Source organism: Haliotis cracherodii, unplaced genomic scaffold (assembly GCF_022045235.1).
Source record: "Haliotis cracherodii isolate W230 unplaced genomic scaffold, xgHalCrac1.p SCAF_9, whole genome shotgun sequence".
NCBI lineage: Eukaryota > Metazoa > Mollusca > Gastropoda > Lepetellida > Haliotidae > Haliotis > Haliotis cracherodii.
Window position 1 is genome coordinate 565,923 of NW_027266343.1, and position 19,373 is coordinate 585,295.

At 42.6% G+C, this 19,373-nt stretch overlaps 1 protein-coding gene across 1 annotated transcript; it reads right to left on the reverse strand.

The window, feature by feature from the left end:
- Positions 1 to 1,757: 1,757 nt before the first annotated feature.
- On the reverse strand, positions 1,758 to 19,339 carry LOC139452518 (heme A synthase COX15-like). The gene is made up of 10 exons (XM_071234025.1): positions 19,126 to 19,339; positions 17,820 to 17,900; positions 17,053 to 17,219; positions 15,855 to 15,977; positions 14,581 to 14,773; positions 12,324 to 12,491; positions 10,668 to 10,749; positions 9,861 to 10,015; positions 8,084 to 8,197; positions 1,758 to 5,397 (listed from the first exon to the last, which is right to left on the reverse strand). Exons 1-10 carry the CDS (start codon positions 19,216 to 19,218, stop codon positions 5,266 to 5,268), a joined length of 1,308 nt encoding a protein of 435 aa, XP_071090126.1. The 5' UTR covers positions 19,219 to 19,339; the 3' UTR covers positions 1,758 to 5,265.
- Positions 19,340 to 19,373: the final 34 nt, after the last annotated feature.

Sequence of the window (19,373 nt, forward strand, 5' to 3'; positions counted from 1 at the left end):
TGTCGAAAGGAAAATAATTCTGCCCCCCTTTTCCCCACCCACCATCGTGTGTCAACAAGGACAGTCTTATGCTGCAGCGGATCTCCAAGCTGGAAAGACCGGGGATAAAGGGGTGTTATACTCCAGGAATATATGACATGAAAAGCTGTAGTTATATCTACCGAATAAATAGTCGGGCTGGTTCGGCCCATGACAATCAATGGGAGACAATCAACTATTTTTAAATACCAACGTTTGTGCGAAATATTGTATATTGAGATTGATGGTCAAACATCCGCCCAGGGTAAGTTAGGGTCGAAGTGGTGTGTTGACTGAAGGAACACTAGCTGGCTCCGGTGCCCTCAACCACGAGACTCCCTTCCTCTGCGGTCACAGGGACTGCAACCCACGGAGAACGGGTTGCCCAATTCGGCCGCCTCTTACGACTAGCAATGGGGTGCTGGGGACACATTCCACCCCGGGGCCCAACGGGGCTGCTGGGGTGTAGGCAATCAGATCTTGTGGGTTCTAATGGTCAGTGTGATGAGATGGAGGCGCACAGGGTCGTTAAAGAACTCGGGGGTCAAATTCCAAATTTGAATTTATGCAGCCAACTTCACAAATATCGGGTAAAACCATCTCTGTTGGCCAGAGATGCACGAAATCTTCGAGGCCAATGTCAGATTGACGCATGTTGTTCCACTCATTCGCGAGAGCAACACCGAGATCTTCGAGAATTGTGGGTGGATGCTGACGTTGACGTTGACGTAGACATCTGTCAATGACGTCCCAGACGTTTCCAATGGAGAAAGGTCAGGATTAAGTGCTGGTCATGGCATGACATGGATGTTTTGCCGTTTGGGGAATTGGGTCACAATCCTGGCACGATGAACACGATGAAACGTTGTGCAATGATGCTTCCCGGTAGTATGGACCCGTGACTCTGCCATGGACAATATTGAGGCAATTCGGCCAGTCATTGTGATACAACCCTATACGTTCTTTCGCTGAGGCAGTTTGCAACCGATTTCTTAACCATCGTTCCGACTTATCTGTCCTGGGCTGGAGTTGTTGCCCTTGGGCGTCCAGAGCGGCGTCGATCATCGACGCTATATGTTTGTTGTAGAGAGCCCACAATCTGCCGATGACAGATTGAGAAATACAGTATATGCAGCGTTTGGGCAGCAATAGTCTGACGTGTGCCCACCTGGAAACATGCCTATGGCACGTAAACGTTCAACACGTTGCCAACGTCGCATGATCTATGATGTTGCTTAAGCAGTGATTAAATGTCTTCTTCTTTGAATAATATGTAAGGATAAGATATATGGATGAACAACATCTGTATCACAATTAGGAGCGACGTTTCGGTGAAGGCTGTAATCACTTGCTTGATAATGGTGTTAGAGCCTACATCAAAACGCCTTCTTATTGTAATAAAGAAATTGTTCATCATATATCTTATCCTTATTTGATGATTAAATGTGTTAAATAAAGTGTCCTTGGGCGTTTGGTTCCAAGAAAACAATATGCGTCTGCGCACAATCGAGTCTGAGTGACAGTGGTAAATCAAGCATACCCCATTTTGCACGTGCTGTCCGAGGTCACGTGTTTAATGACTGTCACAATGTTGTGAGTGGGAGTTTGATTTCTTCGGAAATGTTCTTGCCACATAAACCACATACTTTCAGTGAAGTGTAGCGAAGACTGAGCAAACAATGTAATAAAAATATCTCACAAAATATTTATGATCCTTTACTTTGTTTGTTCGGGATAACTATGTAGGCCATCCAGTCGTGACCGACGTGTACGTGCATTCACATCACTGTAATATATGACTGTTTGCATCAACAAACAGTGGCGCCAAGCGATGATTCATCTACCTAGTGGGGCGGTTGGATAGCCTTGTGGTCAAAGTGTTTGCTCATCAAGCCGAAAGCCCGGATTCGATTCCCGACATGAGTACAATGTGTGAAGCCCATTTATTGTTCCCGGTCGTGAAGTTGCTGGAATATCGCTAAAAGCCGCCTAAAACCAAACTCACTGACTCATCTAACAAGTCTTTGAGGCCACACATGAGCAGCCCCGAGTTTCAATATGTTCAATATTTCTAGACTGATAACGTGTTTGCAATACACATCGCACACAGAGATCTCAAGGAAATGTACCTCGTATTTATTCTGTGGTGAATGTTTGACAAAAAGCGTTCGCTTTTTACAGGGAAGCCCTGGGTTCGATTCTGCACATGAGTACAATGTGTGAAGTTCATTCCTGGTGTCCCCTGACTTTATGATGCTGGAATATTGCTAAAAGCGGGGATAAAGCCATACTCATCATCCAGTGTTCCTTTCATTCCACGTAGGGCACGCGTTGGGAACCACTGGGTTCCGTCTTATACATCTTCTATAAAAGCTGGTGAGCATGGTGTAAAGTTATAGCAATACAACATGTCATCAATGCCTATGTTGGACAGACCGATCCTTACTGCATTTCAGTTTGTCCTTGAATCAACCCCATGATTGACAGTGTGTCTGGAAGCATCATTATGATGGACAGTGCGTCTGGAAGCACCATTATGATGGACAGTGCGTCTGGATTCACCATTATGATTGACAGTGTGTCTGGAGTGAGTGAGTGAGTATAGTTTTACGCTGCTTTTAGCAATATTCCAGCAATATCACATGATTGGGGGGGGACACCAGAAATGGGCTTCACACATTGTACCCATGTCGGGAATCGAACCTGGGTCTTCGGCGTGACGATCGAACGCTTTAACCACTAGGCCACTAGGCTACCCGACCGCCCCTAGTGTGTGGAAGCACCATTATGATTGACAGTGTGTCTGGAAGCACCATTATGATTGACAGTGTTTCTGGAAGCACCATTATGACTGACAACAGACAAGGCTAAGAAATACCAACTTGTACAATTTAATGTAAGCACAACAGCATAACAAAGGCTGCATTCATACGCACACAATGTACACATCAGGTCACATAAGACCGTAAGTCAGTGTTGCAATGCCATTTGATGGACTTCTAGTTTCCTACTTACAATCCTCTGTTGTGGAAACATGACTCTTCAGTGTATCGGGACATTACTTTGATCTTTGGAACTTGACATCCATTGAAGTACCTAGTTTGTGGGTTATATTTTGTATGTTACATAACACACAACTTAAACTGCTGACTCTGCAAGATCTTATTGATATTCGTATGTCAGTTAACCAGTAAAATGATGCAAGGCCATATCCTCAGTGAGTGAAAGTGGCTTCAACACGAGATTGAACAGTTTTCCTGTTTTATCGCGGTGTGTCAGCTTCATGTGGGAGGAACGCCCCAAGTCTTAGATGTTTACCAGTGCTGCCAATCCTAGAAACAAACTGGGGATCCAAACAGGAGTAACAAATGTGTTACTTCCCCTGTGTGTGTGAGTGCATGAGTGAGTGAGTGAGTGTGTATATGTGTGTAAGCATGTGTGCATGTGTGTGTGCTTGCCCGTGTGTACGTGTGTGTGTGTACATGTGTTTACGTGTGTGTGTGTGTACATGTGTTTACGTGTGTGTGTGTGTACATGTGTGTGTGTACGTGTTTGTTTGTGTGTACCTTCTGTGAAAACAGCAGGCACCAGTCCTGTCTAGTCTATATATTTGCCAAGATTCAAAGAGAAATAATGATAGGTTTGGTACATAATGAAGCAAAAATACCCAAATGCTGGGTTTCAAACTCCGTCAACATATATATCCCTAATGATGTATGTAAATTGTTCTGCTTGTATCCATAGAGATATGTTGCGGTTTCCTTGACAATGTGCCCCACTGCAGGTCCTGTGTACCATGTGCAAAAGTAGCAAACAAGGGCCATGACTTTGTCAAATATCATTTGGGAAAAAAGGTTTTCGAACTTGATCAACATGCATAACCCTAAATCATGTATGGGTCCTTGCAGCCAAGGGACAGACAGACAGACGGAGCCCAAACCTACATCCCCTGTATGATAAACATATCTTGTCCCTCTCAAATCCCTGGTCCAACATCAAATACAGACACACATACACATTGAGAATTGTTGTGCCTTATCGTGATGCCTCCACCCCCCCCTCCAATATACACCTGAGGAGGATGTAGCTCACCTGGCCAAGTTACGCTAATATGTAGCACTTGCTTACATTACACCAATATATGAGTTATAGTCTTAGTATAAGCATGGGGATGTATTTACTATTCCAAACAAAGTGCCCTTGGCAGGCAACTGGAAATTCTTATTTATTTTTTTCAAAATTGGGATTTTCTTATTTTCACAATTATGAGTAAATTTAATATTGCATTCAATGCAAAGGTGTAACACTAAGCACAAAAGTCCTCTTTTTTGGTCCTGTTACCAGTGAAATATAAGTCACGTTTAGAAAGCCATAACATTGGTTATCAAACCTCAATGTCAGAATGATTAGATCTTTGTGGTCCACATGATTCTTTCCAAAATACTAAATAGATTTCTCAGTGGGAGTCTAAGTACCCTATACTATGTACAAGACTTAGAGGATTTAGAGAGGGAGAATAAATCCCTTTTTCCCCACTTCCAAGCAAAATGCCGCACGTTTTTCCCAGAGTCAACAAAAGCCACGTGACATAGCACTCAGGGTACACAGGTTTTATGCTTCCCTGGTTAAGTTCAATAAAACCAAACACAGGACGCATAAAACCCATGTTCCTCGTGATACTGCTACACTTATATCAGGACTATAGCGAGGGCCTACACCATTTGGCAAATTTGCACAGACATTTGCTACAGATTTGCTTCAAATCAGCGGCCTTATACTGGCCTCTGAATGAATGAGTATGGTTTTACGTCGCCTTTAGCAATATTCCAGCAATATCACGGCGGGGGACACCAGAAATGGGCTTCACACATTGTACCCACGTCGGGAATCGAACCCGGGTCTTCTGCGTGACGAGCGAACGCTATAACCACTAGGCTACCCGAACAGGTCCAGATACATCTCTAATGTAGCACAGGGTTCTTACTTATTGCATCCTAAATGCATACAAATTGAGAATGAAGCAAATAATATATATTTTGAGTTCTTTGGGATGCAAAAAGGTATGGCTGTTTGAATAATAAAAACTACATATTAAGGGTCAGATATTGTTACATTTACAACATTTATCAGCCCCATTTTCAAAAGGTTAAATATGTATGAAGCTTGCAATGACAACATGGCAAGGGATGTGATGTGATGTGAACGCAACTTTGAAGGACAAACAGTCTTTTGTTCAGGTCACGCCAGTTATTTGGGCATCCTCTTGATCTCATGGGCCAGCCAAGTAGCGAAGCTGAGTAGAGCCACCGAGCCAGACTGGTGGGTGGCGGCCAGATGGGTGGGGACGTACAGCAGCAGGGTGGAGATACCCAGGGTGGCCTGAAACAGAACCCAGGCAGTCAGTCTGTGTCAGTGGGTGGTAAATATACACTACAGCAATCAGTCTGTGTCAGTGGATGGTAAATATACACAACAGCAGTCAGTCTGTGTCAGTGGGTGGTAAATATACACTACAGCAGTCAGTCTGTGTCAGTGGATGGTAAATATACACTCCAGCAGTCAGTCTGTGTGGATGGTAAATATACACTACAGCAGTCAGTCTGTGTGGATGGTAAATATACACTACAGCAGTCAGTCTGTGTGGATGGTAAATATACACTACAGCAATCAGTCTGTGTCAGTGGATGGTAAATATACACTCCAGCAGTCAGTCTGTGTGGATGGTAAATATACACTACAGCAATCAGTCTGTGTCAGTGGATGGTAAATATACACTCCAGCAGTCAGTCTGTGTCAGTGGATGGTAAATATACACTACAGCAGTCAGTCTGTGTCAGTGGATGGTAAATATACACGACAGCAGTCAGTCTGTGTCAGTGGATGGTAAATATACACTCCAGCAGTCAGTCTGTGTGGATGGTAAATATACACTACAGCAATCAGTCTGTGTCAGTGGATGGTAAATATACACTCCAGCAGTCAGTCTGTGTGGATGGTAAATATACACTACAGCAATCAGTCTGTGTGGATGGTAAATATACACAACAGCAATCAGTCTGTGTCAGTGGATGGTAAATATACACTCCAGCAGTCAGTCTGTGTGGATGGTAAATATACACTACAGCAATCAGTCTGTGTCAGTGGATGGTAAATATAGACTACAGCAGTCAGTCTGTGTCAGAGGGTGGTAAATATACACTACAGCAGTCAGTCTGTGTGGATGGTAAATATACACTACAGCAGTCAGTCTGTGTCAGAGGGTGGTAAATATACACTACAGCAGTCAGTCTGTGTCAGAGGGTGGTAAATATACACTACAGCAGTCAGTCTGTGTCAGTGGATGGTAAATATACACTACAGCAGTCAGTCTGTGTGGATGGTAAATATACACAACAGCAATCAGTCTGTGTCAGTGGATGGTAAATATACACAACAGCAATCAGTCTGTGTCAGTGGATGGTAAATATACACTACAGCAGTCAGTCTGTGTGGATGGTAAATATACACAACAGCAATCAGTCTGTGTCAGTGGATGGTAAATATACACAACAGCAATCAGTCTGTGTCAGTGGATGGTAAATATACACTACAGCAGTCAGTCTGTGTCAGTGGATGGTAAATATACACTACAGCAGTCAGTCTGTGTCAGTGGATGGTAAATATACACTACAGCAGTCAGTCTGTGTGGATGGTAAATATACACAACAGCAATCAGTCTGTGTCAGTGGATGGTAAATATAGACTACACCAATTAATCTGCATCATAAAGTTGACATCAATAAATTCTCTTCCTCATGGTAAATACACACTACAGCAATAGGGTGAAGATACCAAGGCTGGAGTGTGTGAGTACAGTTTTTTGCTGCTTTTATTCCAGCAATATCAGGGCGGGGGACACCAGCATTGTACCCATGCCGGGAGTCAAACCTGGGCTTTCGGCGTGACGAGCAAACGCTTTAACCACTAGGCTACCCTACCACCACCCTCAAGGTTGGGATACCCAAGGTGTCACAGTATATGGAGGACACGATAAACATACTACTGTCAACCATGGAAGGCACTCTTTATGTATTATCAGCCAAAAATGGAACATGCTAATTATCATGTTTAACAATTATAAGCCAAAAATGGAAGACACTCTGAATGTATTACCAGCAAACAGTAGAAAGTGCTCTGGATGTATCTAAATCTGACTTTGGTTTGATTGTTACTCAATGCCAAACGCAGCCTTATTCCAATTACATGATAACGGCCTGTAAACAGTGTCTGAATTAACTGCCTGCCCGCCAGCCCGTGGTTTGTAACTTTTCTGTCGGGCTGCATGAAATTTTATTCCACCTGCCTGACTGTCTGACAAATAATTTCAAGACTTCTTCGCATTCGGTTTTATTATAACTCCTTGTAGAATCTCAGGAAATTGTTTGCAATATTTTAACGGAAACAAGATGTAATTTCTCTTAGTTTTTGCGATTTTTCACTATTTATAATGTCTGAATGTTGCCAGGTAATTTAGAAGATGAGCAGGCAACACGTTGAGTCACCTTCCCGACTGTCTTGTTGGGTTTTAAAATTATTTCAAATACTGCCAGTAAATGATCAAATCTGGACCAGATTGATCTGTAATTATCATGAGCAATGCCTGTCGGAGTATGATGACTGTTAACTCTTACGACAAGAATTGGCAACTTGGAACCTCAGCTAACCCAGAATTCCCACAGAGCTTTTCGAGACAAGGGAGAGGAGGCCTGAATAATGGCTGGTCCCCCTGAAACATCCCTGGCCTGTAGACAACAAGCATGGAGTCATTTGAAACACTACTGTTCAACGCATGATTGTTCTGAGACTAATTTTAGGACCACTGGATTAAAATGCATGACACGGCTGATTGTGTGTCATTGTGACCTTGGGAATCATTGCTCATGATATCAACCACTTGTTTGGCTGACCACATGCATTATTGTGATTCAAAATAACACCTCCTTTTTCTTAAATAATGGACTGGTCTCATTCATAATATTAGAGGGAAAACGGCAAGTTCATATTGTGATGGAGGGGACATAGTTACCTGGACGAATGCCATTGCGAGGAGACAGTTGAGGGCTGTGCGGGCCCGTGGAGATATCGGGGCCTTGCGGGCCATCCACCAGAAGCCTGTGATTGCCACCACAGTCGACTCCGCCTGTGGAAATAGATCATGCCTGTGCAATGATTGTATTCACACATATACTGAACAAAATTAGTTAGGGATCATGAATATTTTGGAGATATTTTCTTGTATTGAAGACACACAATTTTATAAAAAATATTTATGATCCCTGCATCGGTGGATCATGACTTTTTACTTCTCGATACAAGTATTGATCACAATCGCACACTAAGTAAATAGTATCGATTAATACCTTCAATGTATTAATAAAATACTAATTATTAGTGAAAATGTAAATATTTTCTTCCATTGCACCATATTTGTCACTGCCAACTTTAAATTGTAAGTGTGTCAGGTATTTGGCTTTATCATATAATGGGTAGGTTTCTTGGCAGGATAAAGCCAATGGATAAATATCATATCCGTTGGGGTCATATGTGGATGGAGATGCAAATATCAAAGGTCAAGTAGGGACTACTTTCAGTGTTTATAAACAAACATGGCGTCGCCCTTGTCATTTGGTGATCAAGTCAGAATTAACCATCAGGAATCTGGATAAACTACAGGGATAATTGCTATCATTATTAAAAGAACAGTCTAATATACTTAAAATCAGTGTCTTACTGTGACGGTGCTAAGGCATTTTATATGTTTTGGCAATTTTGGAGATAGAAATTGCAAAACAATTTTGCAAGGGCACAACGCCTAGCCAAGCAGGATCAGTAGCCATATCTGTGCTTGTAGACCTCTGCGGGTTGAAACCTTTTCCATAAATTAAAATAGTTGGGATTTGGCCAAAATATGTTTGAATTGTTCCCTTTTGTCACTGTGTGTACATCTGACAGCACTTCTTAACGTTATGACAGGACAGATTGTCAACACTGTCTGACCGTGGCTGTGACGTCTCATAGGCTAGTGTTAGAGTAGCTTCCCTTTGACAAAGGACAGATACTCTTGCAGACAGACCGATGGATTGCCGCGAAAGGCAATTAAAAACAATTGCTGTTTTGCGTATATGTTGCTTCACTACTGTATAAGAAACAGATTTCAGTTGGAACTATATTGGCTGACAATGACAATGCTCGCTAAATACAATGTTTATTCCTAATGCAGGATATTTACCATCCACAAACACACTCACGTGATAACCTATATATCATCCTGTCTATGAAAAAGATGGCGTATGGACCACAGATAACAGCACATGCAAGTATCGTGATACGTGTTACATAGTGAGCAAGGTATGGTGATACGTATTGCACCGTGAGCAAGGTATCGTGATAGGTATTGGATTGTGAGCAAGGTATCGTGATACGTATTGCATCGAACAGTTGGTGTTTCATCCCAGCCCTAGAAATTACTAGGGTCCTTTTCTTTCTTCATCCGTGAATATAATCACTTGAGTGAATATTGTTTTACACTGTCCAGGGACAACAAGCATAGAGGTGAGGTAGAGCTTAATAAACTTGGGGTTATAGAGTGGTTTGACTTCACTGAGAGCAAGATTCCAGCCAAATATGTCCCAGCAGGAGAGACAATGATTGAATTCACACATTGTACTCAGGTGGGAATAGAACCAAGGACTCCATCCATTGTGAGCGTGACCTGCTAACCACTGTGCCACCCTACCATCACCTTAAGTCAAAGGAAGAAACTATTAAACCATCTCTCCCATCATTGAAACAACCAACTTTACCAGGTGTCGATGGTTGAACTGGACGGTGGTTGGGTTTTCAAACATGTTCTTCCACTTGGGAGAAAAGACTACAAGGTCATCTGGGATCCACTTGTTGGCCATCTTGGGCCAGGAGTTGTAGGTCAGACCCGCATCGAGGCCGGCAACAAAAGCTCCTGAAATTTAGAATAGTTTTGGAAATGTTAAGCAGTGTGTTTAGTGCGAGAACATTTCTAAAGCCCCATATAGCAACCTGTAAAAAATATATGCAAGAAGAAAACTATATATGATACATTAACACCCACTCACCCTCACTTCCCCCGCCCTGCGATTTACAGACCTCTGACACCCTTCACCCACCCCATTCTTTAACTCTACATCCCTCATCCACCCCATTCTTTAACTCTACACCCTTCACCCCCCCCCCTTTCTTCAACTCTACATCCTTCACCCACCCCTTTCTTTAACTCTACACCCTTCACCCACCCCATTCTTTAACTCTACACCCTTCACCGACCCCTTTCTTTAACTCTACATCCTTCACCCACCCCATTCTTTAACTCTACACCCTTCACCCACCCCATTCTTTAACTCTACACCCTTCACCCTCCCCATTCTTTAACTCTACACCCTTCACCCTCCCCTTTCTTTAACTCTACACCCTTCACCCACCCCTTTCTTTAACTCTACACCCTTCACCCCCCCCCCCCCCCCCCCCCCCCCATTCTTTAACTCTACACCCTTCACCCCCCCATTCTTTAACTCTACACCCTTCACCCACTGATCTCTTCCCCCATTCTATATCTCTGACCCTCAGTCCCCACCCACCTGACAGAGCTGTGATGAAGACCAGGGTAAGGACTCCGTGGGTCATGACTCGCAGTCGCGTCATCTGCTTCGTGTTGGGCATCTGCAGTCACAACACAAAACACACGTTGAATTAAGCAACATCCAAACTTGCAAAACCAAACTGAAATAAACTGTAAACTTATAATATCTTATACACTTGGTTAGGCTAGGTGATAAGGGGTTTAATGTTATTGTTCTCATATAGCGATGTGCATGCATGCAGGTGTGTTTGTGTGTGTATGTGCATGCATGCATGCAGGTGTGTTTTTGTGTGTATGTGCATGCATGCAGGTGTGTGTGTGTGTGTGTATGTGCATGCAGGTGTGTTTGTGTGTGTATGTGCATGCATGCAGGTGTGATTGTGTGTGTATGTGCATGCATGCAGGTGTGTTTGTGTGTGTATGTGCATGAATGCAGGTGTGTTTGTGTGTGTATGTGCATGCATGCAGGTGTGTTTGTGTGTGTATGTGCATGCATGCAGGTGTGTTTGTGTGTGTATGTGCATGAATGCATGTGGTTGCTTGTTCTAGCCTGGACTTATGCTGGTTTTATAGTGCTAGCCCACTCAGAGACCATGCTGCAGTTTAACATGAATACCCCACTCATATTGAGTATATTTGATTGAGCTGATCAGTGCTTGTTTTATCCCCTTAATGCAGAACACAAGGCAGGGAAACAACAAGTTACGTTTAACATCTATTGGTATTATGCTGCCAGGGAATCAAACCACCAATGGTCAAGTCCTCTAGACTACAAGCAGTATGATTGCAGTGAATGTGTGTACACTTCAGCTTCAGGGACCTGTACACAACGAGCCTGGCAAACCAGTACCTGGAGTGTCTCCATCAGGGCATATGTCATACTATCAGGGCACCATGTCACACCATCAGGGCACCATGTCACACCATCAGGGCACCATGTCACACCATCAGGGCACCATGTCACGCCATCAGGGCACCATTACACACCATCAGGGCACCATGTCATGCCATCAGGGCACCATGTCACATCATCAGGGCACCATGTCACGCCATCAGGGCACCATTACACACCATCAGGGCACCATGTCATGCCATCAGGGCACCATGTCACAACATCAGGGCACCATGTCATGCCATCAGGGCACCATGTCACATCATCAGGGCACCATGTCACAACATCAGGGCACCATGTCATGCAATCAGGGCACCATGTCATACCATCAGGGCACCATGTCACGCCATCAGGGCACCATGTCCCACCATCATCTAAGTCTCACACTGGTAACCACCTGATCCTCAGTACTTGGCACTTACATTTGTTTGTTTGTTTGTTTTGTTATTTAACGCTGCACTCAGCAATATTCCAGCTATATGAGGGCAGTCTGTAAATAATCAAGAAGTCTGGACCAGACAATCAAGTGACTGACATCATGAGCATCGACCTATGGAATTAAGATACGATGACAAGCATCAAGCAAGTCAGTGTGTCTAAACACCCGTTCCCGTTAGTCGCCTCTTATGGCAAGCACAGGTACAGATTCGTACCACACTTGTTTACCAGCGTCTGTTGGCTAAAAGCTGGAAGCTTGCAGCACAAATCACCAGTGAACCAGTTCTAGATGATGACATGTAGAAGGACTCAGTCTGCTCCTACCCTCTGTGGCTTGGAGAGGTGCATCAAGCCTCCGTACAGGAACAGCGTGTAGAGGAAGAGGGCGGAGCCCAGGTGAGCCGCCAGGCGGTACTGGGACACTCGGGGGACGCCGTCAGGATTCTTCTGTTCCTCTAGACCACTCTTCACCATGTACCAGCCAAGGAAACCCTGCAATTGTCAGGCTTGTTGAACATCTGATGTGTCTGTGTGTGTGTTGCTGAATACCGGGCTCAGAAATATTCCAGCTATATGACAGCAGTCTGGTAATAACTGAGTCTAGACCAGACAAGCCAGTGATTGACATCATGAGCATCGATCTATGCAAATGGGATACGATGACATGTATCAAACAAGTAAGTGAGCCTGACCACCCGATCCTGTTAGTCGCCTCTAACGACAAGCATAGTTGCCTTTTACGGCAAGCATGGTTTGCTGAAGATCAATTCTAACCCGGATCTTCACAGATCTTTACTTTAATTTTGAAATAATACAGAACTAATCTATTCTTAATCCATTTCTAGGATTGTGAGACACATGAAAGCTATGAAGGAAACACAATCAAAGGCTAACAAAGATACTGGTTTTTCATTTGTAAAGGCTGACTGTAACAGTGCACAACAGACAATCACAAAACCCAGTGATTGATATCATGAGCAACAATCAATCCCATTTGGGTACACAGACACCATCAACCAAGTCATCAAGTATGACCAACTGATATCCATTAGGTCGCCTCATACAACCAGCACAGGTTGATCATTAATAAATACAATTTTATCAACTGTTACGGAACCCCTTTCGTAGCCTTAATACTGTATTAGAGAAGTTGTTATCCATAAACTGTATCTACTTTGTGGTCTGTCCACCTAAAAGAGTGAGTGAGTGAGTGAGTTGGGTTTAACGCCGCTTTTAACAGTATTCCAGTCATATCACGGCGTGTCAAATTAATGTGGGAGGAAAGCCCAAAGTGATGCAGGTCTCAGACGTTTACCACTTCGGTGAAATCCACAAGCACGAGCACTGGGGCTGACAAACCTAGAAACATAATCGGGGCGAACCGGGATTCGAACCCACAATCATAGGTTTCTGGTGTGTACAAGAGACGCAACTCTGCACAGCAAATCACGGTGCCTTAGATGTCTGCCCCCCCCCCCCCCCCCCCAAAAAGTCTGGAAGTCGAATCATTCCCTCTAGAGGTAAGCTTTGGGTGTTTAATGATGCTTCAAGAAGTCATAAATTGAAGACTTTTTCAACATTTTGATCAAGTAGGCGCCAGCAGTAAATCCAGTTCGTGCCGACATTCCGGCATGCCAGCTGTGGAAAAAACAACTGTGTGCATGCTCATATCATTGCTTACGAAAGGAAAGGATCGGTCATAAATTTATCATGATACCACTGTTGATACTGAACTTTCAGTGACATTTTTCATAGATATGGAAGATTTCGAATGTACACAACACTGAACATTTCTCTGCAATATTGTTTTGTTTTGCTGTGTTTTGAAACATAAGTCTGAGAACTTGTTACTTATCAACATGTAAGAACATTCACCATGGTCCATCTTCCTGAGGCAGGGGGGAGTTAAAACTGTAAAAGTCCGGTTCCCACCATTACCGAACTAGGCCGGAATTTCTGGGCTTGATCGTAGTGCCACAAGTTGCTATTACAAGTTATGTCCCTCCTATTGACAAATCAGATTCCACCTCTCATATCACTTGCATTTGCTTCAACCAAAATGGCAGCGCCCAATGAAGGCTATCAATAATCAAGATCTATCAATGATCTATATTGTAATAAAAAGGGTCTTACTTTCAGAAAGACATAAAATCATGTGAGCACCTTGATTAAAAACATGAAAAGAATAGGGAAATTATCTGTTGACGCTAAGTTGACAGTACACATGCTTTGAAAATCCTGCAAATGAATGAAATCTGCATGGCACAACCGGACATTGATTTCATTACAAGATCTTGAATAGACTGTGCATGGCTTGTTAGTCCAAACAAAATGTAACTCTGTAATACCAGCCTAGTTTGGCAAGGGTGGAAACTGGACTTTAAAGATCAGTCAACGCCCTTGCCTCGGGAAGATGAGCATGTCAATGCCCTACAAAAGCAAATGTGACCAAAGGGAGATAATATTCTCCACAAAAAACATACTAAAGATTACCTCCCTTGATTCAAAACATGGCCTCACTGGACATTTCACTTTGAAAATACACAATGGCAAAAGAGAGAAGTGGTTTGTTCTCACTTACTTGAAAACCAATGAATGATGCGTAGATGGCGAGCCTTGGCCTCATGGCTTTAGTGATCCAGCCCTTCTTGAGGAAGTAGAGAGCCGGAAGTGCAAACACCAGCCCCACGCCACGCCCCCACATCCGGTGGGCATACTCCATGTAGTAGATGAACTTGAAGTCACTGAGCGTCATCTCTTTCTGACTGCTGACACTGACATGATAAACTACAGCTACAACCAACAGCATTCAACCAGCCATCATTGACGATACACCAATGGATTGGTGGATCCTAATTTTTTGCTTCTTGATAGAAGTATCAATCACAGTCGCTCACTTAGTAAAATGTATCGATCCTTTCCTTCAAGGTTTGCTGTAGTAACTGTTACACCAAACACTAATTAGTAGTGAAAATTATTAATGAAAACGTAAATATTTGCATCCATTGCACCATACTTGACACTGCCAACAGTACATCATGAGTGCGCAGGGTATTTGGCCATCCTCTCTATGAAAGAGATGCCTTACGCATCATGGACAAGAGCACATGCAAGTATCGTGATACGTATCTGATCATGATCAAAGTATCGTGACAGGGATCAGATCACACAGTTGGTGTATCGTCCCTACCCAAGTAAAGAAACAGTTGCCTTCAAATCTGTCTACAGTCAAACACCCATGTGTCGAACTTTGATGTATCGAACTTACAATTATCTCGATGTAAAAGATTGTTTCCTGCGTATTCCTTCCTTGTTCATCATTTTTGGTTGTGTCGAACCTTGGATAACTCAAAGTATTTACGTAGGACCCTTCAAGTTTGACACAACAGTGTTTGACTCTATTTATATTTTCAGTCATGCAATTATCCATGTACCTATGGGTTGGAATCATCGAGGGGGTTTGGATTTTTTAGGTACCATTGCTAAAGATTCTTCACTTTCAAGTTGATTAGTAAATATATATTTACATAGACCAAAAAACAAGTACTCATTCTTGAACCCAAGTGTCTTAGAAAGTGCATTAGGCTGCATTTGGCGTTACATCATGATGCAAGCACTTGGCTCAAGCATATAAAGTGTGATGCAGATTTGCATCGGGACTCTATTAGGAGAACGCTAAGGGAAGTCTGTACCTCTGTGTAGCAACAAATCAGTATATAAATTGTTTCCCTGGAGCAGCAGAGAGGTAGGTTACAGCAGCTACAGATCCCAGTGCATAACCTACACATTATCCACTGATTATTTGATATTGCACAAGGAAGACAAATGTGTGTCTGAGTAACCATAGTAACCTACTATTTATACTCCGGGAACTGCTTGTACTGCTCAAACTCCTCCTCCCATTCCTGCTGTGACCTTGGCGGCTTCATGTCCTTGAGGAGTCGCCAGTCCACCATCGACAGACCTGACTCTGTCAATCTGAAAAACAGCAATCATGTACAGCATATCATAATAGATTGGACCCGTGAAGATCCTGGGTAGAACAGCGCTTCAGCAACCCATGCTTGCCATCAAAGGCAACTATGCTTGTCGTAAGAGGTGACTAACAGGATCGGGTGGCCAGGCTTGCTGCATGTCATTGTATTCCAATCGATACTCATGATGCCAATCAATGGATTGTCTGATCCAGACTAGATTATTTACAGACCGCCGTAATGTAGCTGGAGTATTGCTGAGTGCGGCGTTAAACAACAAACACAAACATAATAGAGAGAGGAGATTATATTTGTGTTCATGTCATACTATATTTATAACACGAGTGTCTAAATTCCGGTATTTCAGAGTGAGGGAAATACCAGAATTTAGGCACGAGTGTCGTACACATAGTATGAAATGACAAGAATATGATGTTTTATTTATTACCGATGACGATGTATACATACAGAGTTGTTAGTGTGTACCTATGAGGGAAGCAAGTCACATAAGCAGCGGAACCACAATTTGTTGAATGACATCAACAATCTTCAGCTGTAACGTCGTTTCTAGTGTGACGTCATTCCGACCTCATGTCACAATAAGACTCGAATGACGTCAACAATGACGTCCGGACTACGAAAACAATACACTGTCGTCTCGTGACGTGATATGACCCTAGGGCACACTGACTGTAGACAGGAGAGGGTGATGATCCTTGCAGGCCTTGGAATAACATTTCAGGAAATAATAAGGTTCTCACAGTTGGAGTACTAAACTTTTGACAGACAGAGAGTTAACAATCTCTAGTTGATCTTTTATGGATTATTTGGGGTGGTAGGGTAGCCCAGTGGTTAAAGTGTTGGCCCGTCATGCTGAAGGTTTGATTCCCCACCTGGGTACAATGTTGGGAGCCAACTCCGGTGTCCCGCACCCTGATTTTTGTTGAAATATTGATAAAAGTGGCATAAAGCCATACTCACTCACACACTATGCATTACCACAGTTAGAAGTCTTTAAAAAAATAAAATGTAACACAATGAGCGAAATATCTACTTTTCAGAGAAGTTTTCAGGGTTACCTGGTGACGCCTCCCAAGATGACTGCTCCCACCACCATCCCCGCACATCCTATCAACCAGCCTCCCACAATCTTCTCGGCATGGGGAGGTAACTCTGGCACAACTTTTCCTGCAGCAGAAGACGTGGTCTTCCGGACTGGCTGAAGAAATCTCAAAATCCCAGACACCTGAAACAAACAGTGGATTTGATGAGTCTTCAGTGAATAATCTTCCACAAATATCTTATCATTGCTTGATCATGTTGATGCTAAAGTGGAGTTGACAATATATGCAAATTAACTGCTGTAATATATTGGTATAACTTCAATAATTTGTGGAAGACATCCAGACTGAATGTGTATCATCACCCCTAGCAACATGAATTGTTGGTTCTGCTATCAACCACTGGTTTGTCTAATTGCCTTGATATAGGTGTAATAAATCTATAATAAATGTTTTATTTAGGATAACACTTTCTTTGTAAAGTACAAATTCTGGGAGTCCGATTCGGGATTCGAACCCACACTGTCAGAGCAATCTAACCCACTCAGCCACCAAGGCTTCCACAAAAATGAAAGACTGACAACTGGTAGTCTAGATCGTGTACCTTGTGTACCCTTCTGACAAATGTAAATTGGCACAAGTCCCATGGACGAAAGCTGTGAACACAATGCCATTTTAGAAAGTGGTCAAATGTAATAAATGTTATATTTGGGATAACACTTTCTTAGTAAAGTACACGGCTGCTAATATTATTTTCCTCAGATGAGATCAGGCAGGGAACTCACCGGTTTAGGTTGTTGGAGATGTTTCATGACACTGAACTGCCTTGTCCCTTGGACCACCTTCTGACATCTTGGACAGTGGACCTTAACATGCAGGATGAGATATTGTTATAACTGCATGCACGCATGATACATCTTCACTTGCGTATATCGCCACGTCATTCATGTTGCTCTTGACATTAAAGGTGAAAGATCGTATTTGCTTTTCTTTTCTATTGTCCATTTTCCTTTTCATATTTTGAATGAAAAATAGTATGAAGATTCAGAAGATAAGAAGTGATGTAAATAAATTGATACTTGTTCATTCATGATAGTGAAATATGCATGAGCTATTTATCATGTTTGTTTCATCATGCTCATTAACATGAAAAAAACAATTAATATTACAACTTGATTGATATTAACATTCCCTTGTGGGGTGGCTGATTCACCAGGCTATATGTCGCCATCTTTGCGTGACGTTCTCCACGCTCCATGAGTACCACCTACATTGCTATCAACCAGTTTGTGTTACACGTTAGTGTTGGTTCTAGGGCTTGGACAAGTCCAAATTTACTACCTGGGTACCCACCCCTCTATTACCCGACCCTACCTGGGTACCCGCTGTAGGTTTCAAGAGATAGGTACAAAATGTCTGATTGGGAAATTTTATGTTTTACTGTTCTCCTGTCAAAATGTATTTAGATACACGTATAAACCGACCTGGTCATGCATACACTGAAATTGACTGAAGTTTTACCTTTATGCAAACATATAAAGTCAGTAGGAATGTGTGCATAGTCCGAAAGAAATGTGAACATTTGAACTATTTTGCCATTAAACAATATCATCACATGCCTAGCCACGAGTCCGGGTAGTCCTGTGGGTACCCGGGTCCTACTCAGAACCCACCTGACCCGGGTACCTGTCCCAGCCCTAGTAAGTTCATTTTAAGATCATTATGCATTTATTGATGAATTAATATAGATGCTCATTATTACCGATATGAAATACCAATTAATAGATCTACATATCACAATACGTTTGGAAAATACATGCATACTGCATTTTTAAAAATCACGCATATTTTCATCTTGTTGGCAAAGTTTACAAGTGGCAGGTCGAATAGAAATTATGATACAGATCTACAGAAATTTTGGTTACGTAAAGCTTACATAATACCTGAATGTGTGGATATATAAGCCAACAACGAGTATCTGTATAAATAAACACATTTAAACATTTTAATCTGTACAGTGTATATAACTTGTGTCAGAATGAATGGCTCAGTAAGGAATATAAAATTAATATTCAATGTCAAAATGTTCACCTGATTCTGCAGTACGTGACGAAATCCACGACTGGCAAGGCTCACAGTTGAAGCTGTCAACCCTGATCGCATTAAGCAGAATCCAGAAAACATCTTCTTTCATTCAGAAACCCCAGTGAAATGTCCCAAGGAAGTGTAGCAGAGAAGGTCGGGACCTACGAATATGTGCAATCTCTACGCGAGTCCCCTGTTACATATAGTGTACCGCACGACTAGGGGGTTTCCCAAAGAGACCGTATGTGTTATCA